We start from the raw sequence: 22,491 nt of genomic DNA on the forward strand, positions 1-22,491 counted from the left end.
GGCACGATGTCCACACCACTCACCATCCTCGGACAACCCATCACCCTCAGCACTAAAGCCAAAAGCCTTGGAGTCATCTTTGACTCAAAAATGATGATTGATGCACAAATAGAATCAGGAGTCAGCGGATCCCACTACCTTCTTTGCCTACTGCATAGATTCATCCCGGAAGGAGATACAGCAGCAGTAGTTGAAACAATCATCAATTCGGGACTCGACTATGCAAATTCCCTCTACCTAGGACTTCCAAAATACCAAATTTCATGTCTACAAACTGTCCAGAACACAGCAGCCAGACTGGTAACTGGAAAAAACCATGGGAATTAATCACCCCGTCCCTGAGGGCCCTCCATTGGCTAATCGTGAAGGATTGAGTTACATTCAAGACCCTCTGTCTCACTCATAAATGTACAAAAGGGAAAGCCCCGCAATACCTCTGCGACAAAATAAAGCACTACACCCCAGGTCGCACGCTCCGGTCAACTAACCAGAACCTCCTCCACATCCCCGAGACCCGCTATAAATTAAAAGGTGAACAAAGGTTCGCAGTCCAAGGACCATGGCTATGAAATGCTCTACGGACACTGGACACTGCTCTACGGACACTGGTAGCAAAAGCGCCCTGAGGCGATTTAGTTTGCATATGTAGCGCTATGCAAGTTATTCATTCATTCATTCATTCATTCAGAAGACAGCGGAGAAACCCAGCAAAAGAGTGTGAAAATAGCAGCAAAGACCCAGCAGAGGCTAGAAGATATCAGTGGAGATGACCCGGAGAGGGGAGAAGAAGTCGGAAGAGACGGTGGAGCTGCTGTTAATAAATTGCATGTGCTGTGTTTTATTTTTGACACTTTTTTTTCAGGTGAATGAATAGGGGTACAATGTACCCCATATTCATTCACATATGGTGGGGGGTTGGGATCTGGAGGCCCCCTTGTTAAAGGGGCTTCCAGATTCCGATAAGCCCCCTGCCTGCAGACCCCGACAACCAATGGCCAGGGTTGTCAGGAAGAGGCCATTGTCCTCATCAACATGGGGACAAGGTGCTGTGGCGTGGGGGGCACAGGGCCGCCCTGCCCTAAAGCACCCACCCCCGCATGTTGATGGCATGTGGCCTGGTACAGTTGGGAGGGCACTCGCTCTTCCCCACCCCCTTTCCTGACCTGCCAGGCTGTGTGTTCGGATAATGGTCTGGTATGGATTTTGGGGGGACTTCCTACTTTGATCCGACTTTAATGATATTCAGTGGGCTGAAGTAGGACCAAAGTCTGGCCAAAGTAGTGCAGGGAGCATTTTCAAAGTCGGACCAACTTGTATCGGACCAGTTAAGTCAGTGGATGACCAGATACAGGACCAAAGGCAGGCAGTGCTCTTGTTATATTCCCAGTTGGTGGGGCTACACAATAATGTGCATGTGCTGCCTGTTCTCCACAGGCCCAAATCAAAAGGCAATCTCCGTACAGGCGTGCAAGCAGTCTGAGCTTTCAGTTTGACCTAAAAGAAAATATTGTGCATGTGCAGAACAACATGGCACGCTTGGCTTGAAAAAGGATAGGTGCACTTCCTTGCTTTTGATATGGCCACTTGCCGCTCTGAGGTATGTACAAGAGGGAATACTTAAACTAAGGGTATGGTGGATGTGGATTGTCAAGCTAAGGTTTCCTACAAGCTTGCTAGCCTTTAAATTGGAAAAAAAAGTTTTACTTCTACACTACAGCATGTTACTGGGCTACTGGGAATGAGAAAAGCAATCTATAAAACCGTCACAAATGAAAATAATAACACTTCTCTAAGGAGGAACATATTTTTTGTTTATTGTACAATAATTAAATTACAGTTTTTGTTTTCAGCAGTATCGCCTTATTATGCTTGATGAGTCCTACTTGGAGAAAGAAAACGCTAACAAAGCTGCTGCATGAAATCTTTGCCATATATCAATGATACGTAAGGCAATATATTATATTAAACCACAAAACAAAGTCTAATTAAATGTATGTAATTATCTTCTTTGAACAAGTCAAGTATTTTGCTGCTTCAAGTAGGGATATCAATTATCCATACCATGTCTTGTTGTAGAAAAGCCCCAAGCCAAACATTAAGCTCATCCATCTCTTCCCCAGGCCAACTCATGCATTTTTTTTTCGGTCACAAATATGTAAAGACAACAGACACAAAAAGACTATAATTTTATAAATGCAGCGTAAGGATCAAACACTGTAATGTTGACATTCAGATTCAATGTAGTATTAAAGCAGCTGGCTTTCTGGACTTGCTCATGCTCTCTCCTGCTTACTGGCATTTCGCTCGCGCAAGTAAGAATCGATGACAGACAAAGGCACACCTTGCATTAGAAGGCGAAAAAATGTGATCCCACCTGTAAAGCAGAATATTGACAAGTTAAGATAATCTAAAATGATTCCATTTTCTGCATCTACTTCCAAGTAGCTTTTGTTTTATTTATTTTTTTGTTCAGCGCTGGCTAATGATCTAAAAGCTCACTTTAAATATCTGGCAATGAAATTCATTTTCTGCTTACACATTATTTGAATTATGAACAAAAAGTCAATGTAAAAACGCATTAGAAAGCCATAAAATTAAAATATCTAAAATGTTTTTGTTTAGTTTTGCAATAAAGTGGAGAATGGTTAAAACCTGTATCTGTTTTTATACATACAGTATCCCCCATTGGGGATTTTTTTTTCTTTGACGTCCTGTGCTAGGGACACAACTGGAAGTGACAGGAAACCCCCTCTTAGGCCATTGTCACTTAAAATGGGTCTACCCAATGAAAGCTTGCCTTCACCTCCCATTGCAGAAGCAACAATAATATTTGGAAAGTCCATGTTTTGTATATGGAGTAAAATTTCAGTATGTTTAGACATAAGCTGTATAGGGGTGAAATATACTGTTGCACAAAATTTTAATATATGCCAGGTTTTCATTAGAAAGAACTGGAACAGGGATTCCCTTAAAATAATGTTTTTGTTTTCTGCTTCTCCAAAGTCTTAGACCCCATACACACTACAACATTTGTTGTCTGATTTCCTTTAGATTCACCAAAACCATGTAGTGGAAGGGCCTGCTTAATTGCACACAAATTGAAACTTTTAAGGTTTGACCTCATATTACAGTATATGGTTTTGGGAAAAATCTACAGAAAATTGTATAGTAGCTATCCAGCTATAGGCAGGCCACACACGGTTTGAAATTCTTGCTGAAGTGGCCGAGATTTGTAGAGCGATCAAAGTTAGATGCAACCAGCATGCCGGGTTTTCCCAGTGATTAACGCTAGGGGCTGCTATAGCCACTAGCAATATTCATTGACTTCTCCTGCCAGGGAATGCTCCCCCCCCCACCAGGAGAAGACAATGGCCCAGCAGAAGGGATTCCCACATCACCCACATCAACCTGGTTGCAGGAAAGAAATTTGCTCTGTGTATGGCCGGCCTTACAGTTCACACAAATTAAATGAAAGTTGAATGTGCCTGTCTTGTACTTACTTATACTGATAAATTCACAGCAAAGAAAAAGTAGCTCCTTATCACTCTCTAAAAAAGTAATCAGCTGGCCTGCTCTGTGCAGCCCTACCCACATACGTGGTGCTCTAAGCCCTTGTACACACGGTCGGAGATTCCGACAACCAAATCCATCGGAGTAATTCCGACGGATTAATTCCGGAAGAGGTCCGGAAGTGATGTTGCATACACACGGTCGGACTAAGTTGTCGGAAAATCCGATTGTACATAACGTGATGACGTTATTTCGTTACGACGGGACTACTTTCAGGCTAGTGGCCAATAGCTTTGGTCTAGGAATTTGATCTGAGCATGCGTGGCACTTTGTCCGTCGGAGTAGGCTACACATGATCGGAGTATGTCCAATAGGAGCATTTTGTCCGAAAATTTTACCGGCAAGTTGGAAAACTTGGTCCGTCGGATATTCCAACGGAAACAGTCTGATGCAGACCACACACAGTCAGAATATCTGACAAAACGGTCCGATAGGAAACATTCAGTCGGAATCTCCGACTGTGTGTACAAGGGCTAAGAGTGGTTGGGCAGATCTCAGAATCCTGGAATTAGTCCTAGTCCATATTGGGAAGGTGCATAGAACATAAAAACAATATTAAAATATTGATGAAATTCTAAAAAAAACAATAAACAAAAGGTAATCATTGTTTCACTAGATAAAAGCTAGATACTGTATGTAGACCCCCTGACTTTCTATGTAATGCTATTTTAATCTAGAAGGACATTTATACACTCTAATGACATCTACCAAGCCCAACAAATATTTCTGTACTGTGATTTTCGAACTAGTCTCAGCGTGCTTTATGCTGCATCCCACTTTATAAGTTTGCTTTTCTATATACGGTAATTATGTTTCAAGTTAATTTTAAAACTTGCAATAAATGCTCTAGATTTCTTGCAACATTTTCTTTCTTCATGTTGCAAGCTGGAGGATGATGTTTTCACACTTAAGTACAGTCATATCAACCAATCAGATGTTTTACTTCTTCTCTACACTTGAAAAAATGTCAGGTTCATTCCTTCTTAATCGTGCAGGCTTATTTACAAAGGTAGTAAACTAAGATGACTATTTACATACTGCAATAGTCCATTGCAACCAGGTTTTCTTTTTGTTTTCCTCATTTAACTACTTTACACTTCGTTGTTGCACTTTGCACTGGAATCAACTTGGTTTTCCTTCCTTAGCTTTTGTTTACTCCACCACAATACGTTGTATGCAATGCAATTATTGAGTCATTTTGTACATTACATGAAACAGGAGACATTTTTTTGCTGTTGTTTACATTCTTTACAGAGTTAAAATTACAACGTGTAGGCTATATGTTGAGGAAGAATATTATATGTAGAATAGAAATCTTGTATATGTACTGAAAACCAGCAAATTATTGGTTTTAGGTTTTGTATTAGAATTAACTACCATGTGCATTTTATATTTACATGATCATACCATCATGTAAATGAAGATGAAGCAACCAATATATCCAGATAACATGTACTGTAGATGAGAATCCCATTATGAACATGTTCCGTAATGGTAAAGCATCCACCATGATATACATGTACATAAAACTATCAGCATGTAACATACCGCAGATGAGTAATCCATCATATATATGTCACATATTAATGAATCCACCATCATGTACATGTAGAGTAAATAATTTTCCTGTCAGTATTGCATATAATGTTAATGCTAAACTCCAGACAAACAGCTAAATCAACTTAATTCCCCAATTTAAATTCAGGTACCTACACTGCTTGCATTTCAAAAAAATTATTTGACTCTATACCGGCTCATAAATAATTAACTTAAGTTTGGAAATAGGGTACACACTACACCATTGGTGCTCAACCTGTGGCCATCCAACTGTTGCAGAGCTACAGTTCCCATAAGGCATTGCAAGGCTGACAGTTACAAGCATGACTCCCACAGGCAAGAGACATGATGGGACTTGTAGTTCCACAACAGCTGGAGGGCCACAGGTTGGGCACCCATGCACTACACCAAGAGGCTGGCTATATAAATGCAATGTATTCTTTTTGTTGCTATAAAGGTTTTTTTTTTTTTTTTTTTTTTTTTTAATAGCTTACATATTAGCTGCTGAGAGGGATAATCTTAGAAACTGTATGCTAATAAATCAAGTGGAAATCCGATCTAATTTTAAACCTGCTCTCATACAAACTAGCCTGTAGAGGAAAGATGTGTACCTAATCTATGGGTGCTCTGCTCCAGTCATGTGATTGGCTCTAAGCTCTGACTTCAGGGGAAAGGGGAGACAGCTGACAATGGATGCCAATAGTAAGCCTATGGATGTCTCCCCTGCCCAGGGATTATGACCATTGTTGGCGATCTCTCCTCTTCCCTGAAGCAGCAGCTGGGAGCCGATCACATGACTGGACTGGAGTGCTCTTATATTAGGTAAGTACTGTATAGACATCTTTCCTCTACAGGCTTGTTAGTATAGAACTTATAAAAGGGGTAGGAACAGGTTTAAGATTAGAAACTGGACCAAAGTCCCACTTTTACTGCGTATGGACCTTTTTGGATATGTGGCTTTTTTACTATGGGATGACAGGGATGTTATTTGTGATTTGAGGGTTGCATTGATGCAGGCCGAGCTAAATTTCTTCAATATTCAGTTTTCGGGTCATCAGTTGGAACAACACTTTCCTGTTATACTGGTCTTAACCTGACTTAGAATATTATGAGAATGAGTAAATACATTTGTATGAGATGACTGTACTCTTACTTATGATAAATATGAATTATTTGCAGAATAGCTATACAGGGAAAAGCTGTCTCTTTAACTCTGCCACCAATAGGAATGCAGAGCAAGGGCAAGCTAATCACTTATTTTTATTTACCAAGGTATGGTCACATTGCATTCTTTATATACATTTTGTCAAATTTGGCTATCAACATAAATGGCAAAATTGTTGCAGGTCGGACCTAAAGATGTTCCACGCTTGATCTACACATGTATAGGAAGCAATGAAATCTATGTTCCTTTATTTTTGGGGTAAACTTTAATGGAATTGGGTTATAAATTTATAAAGGGATGTTTTATATCTAATGCACCATATAAATTGAGACCTTTGTTCAATAGGACTTCTTATATCTCCTGTGATAGTTATAACATTTTTAGCAACTAGCTGGACAGTCATGATGTATTTTGAATAAAAGAAATATAATCTGGATAATTAGGTTGTTTCTCATTGTTTAAAAAATCCATTACAATGTCATGATGTTAACCATAATATGTCATGATGACACAAACTGCTTTCAATTTTGTCTGATTTCTAAGTAAATCAAACAGAAAATTTAAAATGACCAATAAGAAGTAAACATGTAAATCAGTACGTATTAGCTAGATGACATAGTTGAAAAAAAATGGAGGGTTAGCTGGTGAAGCAAACCAGGGTTAGGTTATAGATGGACAGACACTTTGCATGGAAAGACATAAGCTTCATATGACATGTCCATATGAAAGCTTACCTTAGATGACAATATACATTCAATAATCCTTATTGTGCAACTAAGGGAGAGAGAAAGAGAAGTAATGACTACTTAGACGCTAATAAAGAAGACAGTGATTACCAAATTGAGCAGGATGTGATGTCATGATAGTTTAAACATTTAGTAAGGTGTGGTGGGTGTTGGAGCACAGCGAAAAGTATAAGCCATCAGTCCAATAAATTTCATAAATTCAATTAATCACTGAATTAATAATTGAACACATACCAGCAGATCTATGTTTGCCATTGTTCCCAAGTCAGTGTTTTATAGGTTAACCTTTGTGTAACAGGGTGAGTTTACACTAAAGACATATATATATGTATATATAGACACACACACACAAAGAAACACACTTGATATATAATATATATATGTTGAAAATTAGAAATGTGTTTTAAAGGTAATATATAGACCATAAATGACCACAAAGCTAAGTACATGGTAGATGAACAAAACTATGTACATGGTTTTTAAAAAGCACTACAAATTGGTTTCTTGCAATTGTATTGACATATATTGTATGTTCTAAAAACATGAATATGTGTTATAATCAATCAATTCAGATAAACAGCAAAGTACACAAGGTGTGCTGTAACTGTAAATGTTTACCATATATTGTATATTACGCCTTGTTTACATTTTCTGGTTACATTGGTCATCTCTGCCCAGGAGTACTGTGTTCACTATCTTCTAAACACATGATGCACTTAAGTAGCTGTTAAAATCAATGATCTCTTTGACATCTGCAGCTGTAATAGCCATCAAGTCTATTAAATTAAACAGAGGCACCTAAAAGCATGCAGTGTTTTACATTCATCTAAAACAGTGGTCTCCACACTGCGGCCCGGGGACCAGATACGGCCCTTTGCGTGCCATTATCCTGCCCTTGGAGCACTTTTCTTCCCACTGATGCACGATACTATTTCTCCCATTGACACCAAAGATGGGGCACTATTCCATGCACTGATATCAATGATGGAGCACTATTCCTCCCACTTACACCAATGATGGGATACTATTCCTCCCACTAATACCAATGATAGGACACTATTCCCACTTATACCAATGATGGGTCACTATTCCTCCTGCTAATATCAATGATGGGACACTATTACTCCCACTTACACCAATGATGGGACACTATTCCTACCATGAATACCAATAATCGAACACTATTCATCCCACTAATACCAATGATGGGTCACTATTGCTTTAACTGATACCAATGATGGGGCACTTTTCTTTCAACTGATACCAATGATGGGTCACTATTCCTTCTCCTGACACCAATAGTAGGCACTGTTCCTTTCACTGATAACAATGATGTGCACTATTCCTACTCCTGACACTAAGGGTGGGGCACTTTTCTTTCCACTCATACCAATGATGGACACTATTCCTTATCCTGACACCAATGGTGGGGCACTGTTTCTTCCACTGATACTAATGATGGGCAGTATTCCTCCCAGGGACACCAAAGATGCATTGTTTACTCCCACTGATGCCAGGACAATTTCTACTCTCAATGGCCACAGTTCAGCCCCCTAAAGTCTGAAGGAAAGTAAACTGGCCCTTTGTTTAGAAAGTTTGGAGATCCCTGATCTAAAATTTGGAACAATGTCAACTACAGCTACAATGACCAAAGAGCTCAATCATGGCAATAGTGGCCCAAGTACACACAACTGCTTGGTAACACAACAATTCCAAGTCAGAGGTGACATCAATTGCAATAAGTGGACCTGTGATTGTATCAGAATCTTAACTGAAAATAGTCTTCAAGAATATTACTATGTATTAATGTTCTGGTCTATGGTGTTTTCTGAATGATGTCAAATACTGTTCTGAAAATGCCTTGTTATGTTAAGTGCATGGTAAAATGCATACCCTGGTCAAAGTATGATTTACCATGAAACAAGATTTGTAATTTTGTCTGAGATTACAAATACTTGTATTACATGCAATGTACAATTCAAGATGAGCAGGGATTATAACAATGGGAGGTGTCATTGAGTGTAATATTTTTTGTAGTAAACCTGCTTCTGTTTCCACAAGCCGAAAGGTTCTCCGCTTATTGACCCTGTAGAATCAGAACATTTCAATGATATACGCTGTTTTTGCATATGGTATAAGCGACACCGAACTGGGTAAGCAGATAGATGGCATACTCTACACAACACTTGTATGCAGAAAAATTGTGCAAATATTTTGAGCAGCAGTGCTTTATGCACCTCTGCACCTTTATGAACCACTCTAATATAGTACATGCTGTTTAAATACTGCACGTTTCCCAATATTAATATGGTATTCACTAACATGATAGTACTGAATACTATATGCCTCTATGTTAGCAAACAAATTTGAGATTCACATACATATTGTTCTTTTTTATTGGCCAAGGCAATGAGTGCTTTTGTAGCTAACATATTCTTTTTTGTTTTGTAGGCTGGAGTTGTACATTTCAGCCATTGGTGGACTGATTGTAGCTGGCCAAAGTCACTCAAAAAGACTCAGATATCAATTAATTTTTATACATGTATTGTCTCCAGTGTGAAACATGCTAGGTACTTCTAGCGCGTATATAACTTCTAATACATGCAGGGCTCTGTATAATAATGCATAAACAAATTAGTACAGTAAATATTGCAGTAAAAGATCCAATGTAAAAAAACTCAAATGTGAAACATTCTTTATAAATAGTCCATGGTGTAGTCTAAAACCATCATAATCTTCCAAGTGCTGTTCCAATAAACAAAGCACAAACCACTAGTGATTCAAAAACTTTTTCTGTATAAATCTATTCATCAAACATGTGATATTGTGTACAAATCACTTTAATGTGTCCCATAAAATGAAATATTGACCTCTAAGTGATAGAAGGTCTGATATTGCCTTAATATCTCCAGGAATGGTATCCCCTGGATCACAGTATCTCCATATTAGGCATATCTAGCAATTATCTCAGAAAAACACTCAACAAGTCAGCAGAGAGGGCCACATAGTGCTCACCATTTCCAAAATGTTACTAAAATAAGAGTTGAAAATACTTATTTAGAAGCAACATTCAAGTGCATAAAAATAACCTGCTTATTCTGCTTGTCTTCCCTTGGCAGCGCATGCCTTGGCTGTATTTGTGAGTGAACTAGCTCCCGAATAGCGCAATGACGCCTGGGGGAACCTGGTGATATTTTCTAAAATATTTTTATTGATAATTATAGCTCTTAAATTCTTTTTTATATACTTTTTAATTCACTGATTACTATACAGAGCACTGCACATGTTAGACTATAAATATATATTTTTTGTGGTTTGTGATTCACACTTGTGCAAGTAACTTTGGTGGGGGATATTTATTGTTATTAGCTGAGTGGGAACACTGAGCTTTGTTCATAACTGCTAGTTTACAAGCATACCATTTAAAGTTGAAGGTAAAGGATGGAAAAAACTTTTCTTTTTTTTTTTGCAAAAAAAGGTTTTAATTACCAGTACAAGAATCAATGATTATCCACAGATCTCTTTTTCAATCAACCGACCACTGCATATGTTAAATTAAAACTTACATTCATTCAGTTTCCCAATGTGGCTAGACTTCAACTTATACTTTAAGATCATAATACAACTTATCAAAAGATGGTATTTATCAGAGATAAAGACATATTCCACTTTCGATTTTAATGTTTGCTATTTTCTTTCCTTATTCTAAAGGCATATATTTATTTAAACTGTAAGCTAGTGCTGCAAAGGAGGAAGGTAGAAGGGGACAATACTGTACTTGGTTATAGTGATAGTTGTAAAATATTTCATTTAGAAAGCAAAATAAAGTCAAAGCTAATATCTTAAGTAGGCACGTTTAGGTCTTAATCTTATTTTTACAGAGCCAGACAAACTCCCCCCAGTGCCATTGTGGTCCCATGAAAATTATATTCTAAATTCTCTAAAAGTTTGTATTTTAGGGCTAGGTCCAACACACTGCTCCCCCATCCATAAGATAATGCTTGGGTCTGGTGACTGGTCTTCACTAGCACTTCACTATAGGGGGCAGGGGCAAGTATTCATGTTTTCTGCAGGAAGTTCAGGTTTTTTAAGTGATAGTAAACTCACAATCCACAATTTTCCCCATAACAAGCACTGTGCTATTACTTACTTGCCACTGTCCTTAATCATCGGCTAACCTGTGCCCTTTAGAAGATCCAGCCAGATTGTTTGTTTCTATAGTCACATCACCGGCGCATGCGCAATTTGACCATCATCTATGGCATTCTCTATGTGTGCTGTTAATCAAGCCATCCTCCTGCCGTGTATCTTCATCAGCAGGACTTGCAGCATTGCATTGCAATATTGCAAGAGTGCTGACCCTAAGATAATTTCCTAACTCATGCATGAGATTAGGCGCTCATATCAGACGGAGGGCGGAAGTATGCTGGAAGCGGAAGAGAATAGACAACATGTTGCAGGCTTTGGACTGGAATCTGACAAATGAAAGCCACAAAAACCTTATTTTAAATGATGTATTAGGAAATAAAATGGAGATGTGAATTATAAGTATTTCACTGATTGCCCTTATGTTTATTTAGGATTATTGCGGCTGAGTTTACTACCGCTTTAAGAGAGTCCACTGGGAGGATGGACTGACAGCATGATGGTAGGATGGATCATCTCAGGGTGCCTTTTATACAAATTTAGCATAATGTTGCCTTTTGTGAAAAGTTTACAAGAGATTACAAGAGATTTTTAATCATGGTCATTTGAGTTTTTACCATGCCAGTGCAGCAAGGACTGGTTGTAGGAACAATGGATGTGATAAGATAATTCACCCACAGTCTAATCTCTTTACACTTTCCTTGTACACTATAAAATTAAAAGATCTTATGTGGGTTTATGCAAATGTTGTGCCAAAGATACTAAAAGAAGTGTACGACTTTTCTAAAATAGTTGAAAAAAAATCCTCCTTCCACCTTCTTTTGCAGCAATTATATTCACAAACCTCCAATTTCCATTTAGTTATAACTGCAGTTACAGAAGTCTCAGCATGCTGTATAATCTTCCCCTGTATAACCTCCAGGATAGTTCAGAAATGTCCAAAGATATTGTCCTGCGTTTGTTCTTATAATTACAATAGTAATTTACTTTTTAAATCTACAGTTTATCATTCCATAATATTTTTGAAAGTTTGGTGACATTACTAGAACGTAAACAAATAAATTATGGTAAAATAGTTGCTATGTGAAGCCTTGGAAGAATGGAAGTGATTTTGGAGCAAAGACTGGTTTGTATGAAGAAAGCTGGGAAAATCAAAGCATCACTTATTTTTGAAAAACGTTGGCACAGCCCTTATCTTTTAACTTCTTTAATGATTATACTGCATACTGTAACAATACATTACAACCGTACAATGAATGTTATAAACTATGCAAGATTATTTTTCTGCCTAGATGAGGTTTAAGTATGGTATGTTGTAGTTAACTTACTATTTTGATTTCGATTTTAGATAGCAATACTATTATGTAAATAGTTCAACCCTAAAAAAATACTCCAAACTGTAATTTCCTAGTCTTATTGTGAGTAAGTGGATTTAAAAGTGTGCTTTGTATATAGTTATATAGACAGAAACCAAATGTCCCCCTCCCCTTCCCCTGTTTTACATTTCAACATTCTCAACTGATCATGTTAACCATATAAATCTAAAAGTTGTTTCTAACAGAAGAAAGAGGAGTAGGGGCAGTAAGAGAATTGCAAATGCCAAAGGGCTGTTTAACATTTGCAGATTCATGCTTGCGCATTTGATACTTACACATCAAGAGTGAATTTCATCCAAAGAATATTATACATTATATTAGCTGTATTTTATAGGGTCATGGGGAGTGGGCTAGTGTTTTTTTTTTTTTTTTTTTTTTTTACGCATGTTGAATTTGGTATAGTCCCAGGTTCCTGTGCAGCCAGAGCTTACTTATAATATTGATAAATCACCATGAACAAATAGTGTATATTATTTTCATTCCTGTATCCTTATATTTGGTGTAGTTAATTAAAAGAACTGTAAATAATATTACATCACTTTACCTTTCACTTCAAACTTGCAGTCAACTTCAGCCTCACCCAGGTTATTGACTGCTCTGCAGGTGTATGTGCCTCCATCATAGGGGCATGGCTTACGTATCTCCAGTGTACATACACTCTGGTTGCTAAACATCCTGTATCTGGGGTCATTTTCAATTACCACTTTATTTTTCATCCAAGTAATTTTAGGCTGCAATTAATAAAATACATAATTTAATAGCCCTGTTGTTTGAATTCTTCATAATCTGTACTCCAATTTTATCATAGGTCATAAATATGATTGCGGGAAACAACAATTACAAAATTAAAAAATGTTGAGTACTATATCTAGCCTTTTAAATAAAATGGTATTAACTTTCTTATTCACCTATTGCTTTCATGTAAGTTTTACAATTTTTAAAAGTGCTTTCCAAAAAATTATCTAGTTGGAAAAATATCTCGATTTCCATAGAATCACTTGGGCTGAGAGTCATTTTAGACTATTATTTTACACATCACTGTTTCATATCAATTCTTACATTCTTCTAGTTTCACCCACCTTATCTGACAAAGACACCCGATCCCAGTCACAGATCTATCAATTATATAAAGTATGTCTATTGAAATATTAAACTAGACTGCACTAAACTATAATGACAACATGACTGAAACATACAGTAAATATGAGAGGTTATTACAGATTTGGATATCTTGATGAGTATCCTTGGTGTCCTGAAAACCAGGACCCCCACTTACACATAACTAATCTCAAAATGTCAAACTGTGGCATATTGCCTTTCACCTCCTGCACCGTACTGTTGGTCGGAGAGGTTTTCCATCACGTGAATAGACATACAATTATGTGCAGGAGTAAGAAAGGGGTGGTCCAGAACATATAAAGCAAAGTTTGAATAACTGATGACCCTAAGGTCCAGGGCTCCAGAGCTTCTCTTGAAGAGTCAAAAATGCATGTGCAACCTTGAAAGACTATTGTCAAACCATTAAAGTCTTGACGAACAATTAGGCAACTTTAAATATTTTTAATGCACAGACTCATACATCATGATTGAAAAACACAACATAATCACAATGTTAAACAAGGTAGAAGAGCAAAGGATTATGCAACAGGACTATTTACGAATAGCGAGAAAGAACAAAGTTTACCTTTGCTGGGGTTTATTGTACACCCACATTCTCTTCAGTGTGCATTGCATAAATATATCATTTTCAGGAATAGAGGTGTGATACAGTCCATTGATTTTGAATAGGCTACCTAACTTGATGGTTAGGAATGAACTCAGAAAAGTTGTAAAACCCCTTATTAAAGCCTTTCTGGTCCTAGTTGTAACTTTGTCCATAATCTTACAGTGGTATCATAACAGTCATTCTGAACACTAGTAAACACAAGCCAACTCAGGTAAATTTCTACATATGTTCAGACAGTCTTATGTATAACAGAGGTGTGTAGAAGGGATGTTCCAAGGTGGACACTGACTTTATGAAAACACATATTTCTAAAAGCATCAATTTTTGACCAGTGTAGCAAAGTACAAATTATTAACTTGTATTAACATGACTTGGAGTATATTAAAAGTAACAGATCCTCATGGGTTTTAACTTTCCATTTCCTTCTATAAACAAGGCTTTGTTACTTTTTATCTACATAGAAAAATAATCATGGGAATGATGACGGGCATCAGAAGTGTCTTGTTTTATCATAGTAATTCCCAAGGGTTGATTTACTAAAGAAGTACATTTTTCAGTTAATTTTTGTAAAACTACAATTGGTTCAATTATCCAATCATGTCCAAAGGAATTCTTTTTTGTTAATTTCTCTGCAAGTGATTGAGTATTCAGAAATAACATAAGTTTACTTGGCTAAATGAAAAGGTTTGTTTTCGAGAGAGACGAAAAGTCTATAAACCTGCTTTAGTGGTTACATGAGTTTTCCTTAAAGTAAATTTTTTTGAACCCTGCTGGTGACACAAAGCCTCACTACTAAACCAAACATCTTCATGATTAATTCAATCTCAAATTTCTAATTTTGAGAGCTATTACTAGATTTGTATTTACCTTTGGATTTCCGCGAACACTGCAATTTATTGTAGCATTGTATCCAGCAATGGCTACAGTATTAACTAATGGGTGAGTAAACTGAGGTGGTTCTGTGAAGTCGAAATCTTCATATTCTGGACGCTTATACGGTTTTCCTGTAAAATCATAACCTTATGTTAGGTAACACACATAACAAAAGGATCTAACACATTTATATTAGCTAATGCTTGTCCTTTCTTAAAAGAGAATTATGGGGCATATAAAAAAAAAAATCGTTTGAATAAATAAAACACTTTCCGATAAAAAGATAAAAAAAAAAAAAAAATTATAAAAAAAAAAAAAAAAAAAATCTTATACCCATTTAGGTGGATGCAGCATTGTTCCGATGCTGCATCTGTCCCCTTCAGCCCTTGAAGTGGGTTATCAAACACCGCTGATCGATCAGTTCTCTCCGAGCAGAGAGCCATGACTGTCAGTCACCAGCTCTCTGCTCTGCTCCTTCAGTGTTCACTGGAGCGCTGGGCTGCGGAAGGGAGACAGCAGCTGGCTGAGTTTGGGTCACAGGAGTGCTGAACAAAGGGCACTCCTGTGATCCATTAGAGAATTAGAGCCAAAAAACCTTTAACCGTACTTCTCCTTAAATATTTCTTAGGACATCCATAATAGTCTGGCTAACATTTTCTGAGATTCCGTATGCCCAAAAAAAATAAAATAAAGCACAGCAATCTTTTAAAAGCAAAGCAATAAAACTTACCAGTCCTGCTGTCTGTGACTTCAAACTTTGCTCCCCTGGAGGGCTACACCTGCTAAAGATTCCTCAGGATCCAATGCTTTCAAACATTTGAGTCTCACTGATACACACTAGGGTTCTGCCAGTTGGCTGCTATGTCACTACTGTATCCTCACAGGCAGCGTTAATTTCTTCAATGAAAATATTTTCGTGGATGAAAATCAGCACTATTTTAGCTGACTAAAACTAAAACGATTCAGATGACTAAAATATGAAAAAGACTAAATATAAATGAAATGAAATATAAATATGAAATATGAAATATATCAAAAGACTAAAACTAAATTGAAATTTGATGTCAAAATTAACACTGCTCACAGGGCTGTAAAGACATAGCAGCTGGCAGGAGTAATGAGGGTGTTGAATGAGAAATGCAGGCATCTGGTACACCGCTAAGTGTTGATGCTGAAGAAGCCTTTGCTTTGCAAGAGTGCGAAGACTGGACTTGCTGAGAGAGAGACTTGTAAGTATTTTACACTTCTTTTACATACTGGCTGTTTATAGCTTCTCTTTTTTTTTTATTTTATAAAATATAAACAGAATAGAAATTAATTGTCTTACCTTCCTTCTCTATAAGTGCAGAGTTTACAGTCCTAGTTGCTGTTTCACTGAGGCCGCACATATTTTCAGAGAAAACACGGAAATAGTACTCATTTCCTATCACAAGATCTGATATTGTTGCACTGTTTCTATGGTAGTGTTCCAGCACTGTGAACCATTCCTAAGGATATGGGGATAACTATTAATGATGTAGATTAAACAACATGATAGCAATAGTTCAAAAATGTTACATACTTGCTAAAGTGTACAGTCAGCAATATGGGAATGGTTTGAGCATGGGGGAGTGGGGAAAAAGTTGTAGACACAGTGGTGGGAGCAGATGAGGAGGTTTAAGTTTAGGAGTTATGGGTGGCATTGAGTGAGAGTGGGGGGATTTGTTCACAGGCTTGTTAGGAGAGGGGGTATTCATGTGGTCATGAAAGGTAGTATGCAGCTGTTGCAGTTGGAAAGATATGCAAAAAAGTGTTGAGGTGGGTGCTTCGTGCAGGCATGAGGTGAGAGATGGGCCTACAGAGAAGATGTTGGTAATGAATATGCGTTAGTGAGTGGAGTACAGTGTAGCTTGTGCAGGTATGGGGTAAGGGCAATGGGAAGCATGCACAGGTGCATTTGTCAGAGATATTCAGGCACAGTAGTGAGAGCAGGGGGGCGTAGGCTTAGTGGTAAAGTTGGGGTGAGGGAATGCAGAGATGGGGAAAGTGAGGGAATCAGTGGTGAGAGGTAGAGGGCAATGATAGAAGAGGAAGTACAGGTATGGAGGGTGGCAAGAGAAGGGGGTGTAGGCACAGAAAGTAGTAAAACATGGGGACTGCAGAAGTGATTTGAATGCTAATAGAAGGCAGGTGCAACCTGGTGGGTGCTGAGAGGAACAGGTGGACAGAGAAGGGTGTTGCTGGCATGGTGGATGCTAATAGTAGCATGGCTGCAGGTGTGGTTGGTGTTAAGGAAAAGGGGCTTCAGGCACACTGAATGTTAAGAGAAGGGGGGGGGGGTGCAGGCACAATGGAATCCAATAGTGGGAATGCAACATGGTGTTTGCTGATAGAAATGAAGGGTGCACAATTGTGGGTGGTAAGAGAAGAGTGGTACTGAAAGAAGAGGGTTTAGATACTAATATGTATTGTTTAATTGTAGCTCATGTATGCATGCTTGCCCTTACATGTGCATTTGTATTTATACAGCCGTGGCCAAAAGTTTTGAGAGTGACACAAATATTAATTTTCACAAAGTCTGCTGCTTCAGTGTTTTTAGATCTTTTTGTCAGATGTTACTATGGTATACTGAAATATAATTACAAGCATTTCATAAGCGTCTTAGGCTTTTATTTACAATGACATTAAGTTTATGCAAAGAGTCAATATTTGCAGTATTGACCCTTCTTTTTCAAGACCTCTGCAATTCACCCTGGCATGCTGTCAATCAACTTCTGGGCCACATCCTGACTGAGAGCAGCCCATTCGTGCATAATCAATGCTTGGAATTTGTGGGGTTTTTTTGTTCGCCTGCCTCTTGAAGATTAACCACAAGTTCTCGATGGGATTAAGGTCTGGGGAGTTTCCTGGCCATGGACCCAAAATTTCAATGTTTTGTTCCCTAAGCCACTTAGTTATCACTTTTTCCCTATGGCAAGGTGCTCCATCAAGCTGGAAAAGGCATTGTTCTTCACCAAACTGTTCTTGGATGTTTGGGAGAAGTTGCTTTCGGAGGATGTTTTTGTACCATTCATTATTCATGGCTGTGTTCTTAGGCAAAATTGTGAGTGACCCCGCTCCCTTGGTTGAGAAGCAACCCCAAAACTTGAATGGTCTCAAGATGCTTTACTGTTGGCATGATACAGGACTGATTGTAGCGATTACCTTTTCTTCCACGGACAAAGATTTTTCCGGATGCCCCAAACAATCAGAAAGGGGATTCATCAGAAGTCCAATCCCTGTACCTTTTGCACAATATCAGTCTGTCCCTGATGTTTTTCCTGGATAGAAGTGGCTTTTTTGCTGCCTTTCTTGACACCAACCCATCCTCCAAAAGTCTTCTCCTCAGTGTGCGTGCAGATACACTCACACCTGCCTGCTGCCATTCCTGAGCAAGCTCTGCACTGGTGGTGCCCTGATTTCCCAGCTGAATCAACTGTAGGAGATGTTCCTGGTGCTTGCTGGACTATCTTTGGCACCCTGAAGCCTTCTTCACAGTTAATTTTCATGGCAAAGAGGAACGTTGCAATTAATTGCAATTCATCTGATCACTCTTCATAACATTCTGGAGGATATGCAAATTGACATCATAAAAACTGTGGCAGCAGACATTTGGCTGCGGCTGTATATGTGTGGAAGCTTTAACATTATTTTTGTAATTGATTTTTTTTTAACACTTAATTTTTTTACTCAACTTTATTTTGGTGACAGGTCCTCTTTATGGAGATATTAGAGGCATATTAGACACCTAATGCCTCCTTTGCACTCCATTCCAGATGATCAAGTACAGACAGTGTTTTTTCTGTCTGCATTGGCCCGGGATCTAATAGCTCTGAACTCAGAAGTTCTCTGAACTGAGTGCTTCCTGCTTCATTCATCACAGAGCAGATCAGGGAATGGATGAAAGCAGTCCTGAAAGAAAGTTTGGGTGTCATGGGTTTCCACAGGTCCCAGGTAAGCCCAGAACACTTGTGTGGAGGTCAAGGCCATGTATACTTTTTTCCCTGGATGGGGTTTAGCTTTGGGGACCCTGAGGAAAAAAATAAGGGCGCACAGCTCGCCACAACAAAATGTGCATGTGTCAAAATTGCAAAGTAAGAGAGGCGTAAAACTTGGATGTATATCATACAGCGTGCCGGGGTCAGAATTGCTTAAGACACCGAGTACAGGGAACAGGATTGCATAAGACACAGAGTACAGAAGTCAGGAGCACATAGTATACAGATTGCAGGGGACAAGAGTGCATAATGCACAGAGAGAAAGAGTCAAGAGTATGTAATCCACAGAGTACAGGGATCAAGAGTAGGTAACACAGAGAGTACAGGGGTCAGGAGTAAGTAACACACAGCGCACATGCCTTGGTAGTAAATAACAAACAGAGTGCTGGGAGCCCAGAGTGCACAGGGGCCAGGAGTGTGTAGGCCACAGAAAGCTGGAGTCAGGAGTATGTTACACTCAGAGTAACACTCAGAGTAAAAGGCTTCAGAAAAGTGTAACACGCAGAGTGCAGGGGTTAGCACCCCAGGGGTCTGGAGAGCATAACGCACAAGTCATTAGACAGAGTGCATCCAAAAATGACCTCCCTTCCCAAGCCAAACACTCCCTAGTACAGACTCCCTGCATTCCACCAGTACTACACCTCTCCTCTAGTATAACACTCCCCCCAGTACAGCTCTCCCTCTGCAGTACAACATCCCCCCCCCAGTATAGCTCTGTCTCCTCAGTAAGCCCCCCCCCCCCCATACAGCTCCTCTCCTCGCAAAGATCACCTACCAGACCAGTGAAGTGAGTAGGGGAAGTCCTCCTCAGATAGGTCATGTGACTGGAGCCAGGGAGCATTAGCTTCCTTCGCTCTGAACAAACAGGCTGCAGGAGTGGCTCCTGATTTGGGTGCCCAATGCAGCTGTCAGTACCAGCTTCTGGGCTGCACCTCAGATGCTCTGGAGGCAATGGACCCTCTATCCCCCCCACACCCAAGCTTCCGATATGGGTGGGGTTGTGTGTGTGTGTGTGTGTGGGGGGGGGGGGGGCAGCTGCAGCATTCCTGGTATATAAAATTGATTGTGTGGCTTTACATCCATCTGAATCATTATTTTACAGAACCCAAAGCACTCTGTAAGATGTAACAAAACAGCTGCAAATTTTGTGTACATCCTGATCCTGCTATGCAGGAATACTTACTATGGTGGCATCGAAAAGGGTAGAGGGTATCTAAACCCAATAACAAAATAATAATATATTGCAGTGTACTGTTACTTAGATGTGGTGGAATGCATTTGTTTTTTTTTTCAGGCTAAAAACATTTCTAATGCCGCGTACACATGATCGGAATTTCGGCCCGCAAAAGACCGTTGAGAGTTTTTCGTTGGAAAATGCTACCGTGTGTATGCTCTATTGGTCTTTTGCTGGCGGAATTCCAGCCAGCAAAAGATTGAGAGAATGCTCTGAATTTTTCGGTCGGGAAAAGTTCCTATCCGAAAATGTGATCTTCTGTGGCAATTCCAATGTGCAAAATTCCTACGCATGTTCAGAAACAATTCGACGCATGCTCGGAAGCATTGAACTTAATTTTCTTGGCTTGTCATAGTGTTGTACATCACTGCGTTCTTGACGGTCATAATTTCAGCAAACTTTTGCATGACCGTGTGTATGCAAGGCAAACTTGAGCGGAATCCTGTTGGGAAAGCCGTCATATATTTTTCCAACGAGAAATCCGATCATGTGTACGCGGCATAACAAGCAGAGGAAAATACCTGTTGATTTTGCCAGAAATATCAAACCATTATTAACTTTCCCAGCTCTCTTATTTGAAATAGAAAGCAATGTCCTCTATGTCACAGAGACAAGGAGAAGGGGAGATGTCAAAACATGACAAAATGACAAAATCAAGAGAGCAGCCTAGAGTAATGATGCTGCTCCTCCAGAGATGCAGTGGAGCGGATAAGTATTGCTACCCTAGAGCAGGAAGTGTGTAAAAAGTAAGATCACCTGGTAAAAAATAAAAGTAAAAATTTTGAAAAAACGAAAGCAGCCACCATATTTAAAGACTGATAAACTACAATAATCTAAAATAAAACATGAATAAACTTTTTAACCATGGTCTTCTTGTCTGCTTTCTGTATGGTATATCCTGTGATTGCAGCATTGCCATTGTCTGGTGGTGGCTTCCATTCTAGTGCAACATTTTCTCCCCACACTTCTTCAATATCTACAGACTGTGGAGGTCCAGGTTTTTCTGGATTAATAGAAAAACAGGGATTAGAAGATTGTATATCACATACTCCATATTACTGTATATGGTCTTTTCTTGTTCAGTTGTGTTTATTTACATTTTTTCCATACAAAGACAATGAGGGTATAACCCCATAATGATTTTCACACAACAGGATATGCAGGAAAAATGGTAGATGCCCAAGCTCAATAAAGGGATAATTAAAGTCCATACAATAACAATCAGTTTACCTTACTGTATGTAAATAAAAAAATGGGTGAATGTTCACAGGGGCGATGAAATAACAGTAGAAGTTAGCGTGTCTGGGTTTCGTAGATTTTTCCCTAAGGAGATTTGAACCATGTATGGGCAGGTTGAATTACCAAGTTGACCTTTAATTATCGCTAGCCGCTAGGAAAAATCACTGTCTTCTCCCAGTGGTGACGCCCCCCGGGAGAAGACAATGGCACGGCAGGAGGGATTCCCACATTAACACTGTCTGTGTTGAAGGGGGAATAAAGATCATTTCTTTCCTGCAACCTATGGTTGCAGGAAATAAATGTACTCCTTGTATGGCTGGCCTAAGGCATTAGGTTTTGCTAATTTGGCATTGTTAGTTCATAATAAGGTGGCAAGGCTTAGGTCATAAAGGAGAAAATTAGTAATATGAAGTGAATGAGAAGAGAGAAAGAAGGAAAGATTGAAGTGTGTGCTGGAAGTGCAACAGCATGTACTATGCACTCCGAACTGCAGATGGCAGCATAGTTATATACTAGCATCTGTGTGTTTATAAATGCTTATTTTTTTTCTCTCTGCTATCTCCTGTAATGTTGTTCTCACACATGTATGCTGTTCTCTAATGCAAGTAAAGCTGAATTCTACATTCCTCAGTGCCTCATTTTATCACATAACCAACAGTGTGATATATTGAGCAGTAAGTGTGTGTGAGGGAGAAGGAGGTAGGGGGCGGGGTTGAGGCAGTATCTTTCTATATATATTTTTTTTCTAATAAAGCATCATACATTTTTATTAATTGCTTGATTGATTGATGTCTACTTAAACATATAAGGGTATGCAATGTGTAAAAGGTATGTGATCAGTAG

At 38.8% G+C, this 22,491-nt stretch overlaps 1 protein-coding gene across 33 annotated transcripts in view; it reads right to left on the bottom strand.

Annotated features, from left to right (window-relative positions):
- Positions 1–1,785: 1,785 nt before the first annotated feature.
- MYBPC1 (myosin binding protein C1) overlaps positions 1,786–22,491 on the bottom strand; it is a 177,663-nt gene continuing 156,957 nt past the window's right edge. For 31 of the 33 annotated variants that reach the window (XM_077472234.1, XM_077472233.1, XM_077472250.1 and 28 more), the window contains 5 exons: positions 21,273–21,412; positions 16,487–16,646; positions 15,154–15,290; positions 13,105–13,291; positions 1,786–2,374 (listed from right to left, as the gene is read on the bottom strand). In XM_077472234.1, the coding sequence (XP_077328360.1) occupies positions 2,274–2,374; positions 13,105–13,291; positions 15,154–15,290; positions 16,487–16,646; positions 21,273–21,412 (725 nt within the window). In that variant the 3' untranslated portion in view covers positions 1,786–2,273. Of the gene's footprint in view, positions 2,375–7,026; positions 7,067–9,080; positions 9,125–13,104; positions 13,292–15,153; positions 15,291–16,486; positions 16,647–21,272; positions 21,413–22,491 lie in introns of all 33 variants that reach the window. The other 2 variants (XM_077472221.1, XM_077472228.1) reach the window with 2 other exon arrangements.

Source organism: Lithobates pipiens, unplaced genomic scaffold (assembly GCF_037356315.1).
Source record: "Lithobates pipiens isolate NorthernLeopardFrog02 unplaced genomic scaffold, aLitPip1_a1.2 Scaffold_8, whole genome shotgun sequence".
Classification (NCBI taxonomy): Eukaryota; Metazoa; Chordata; class Amphibia; order Anura; family Ranidae; genus Lithobates; species Lithobates pipiens.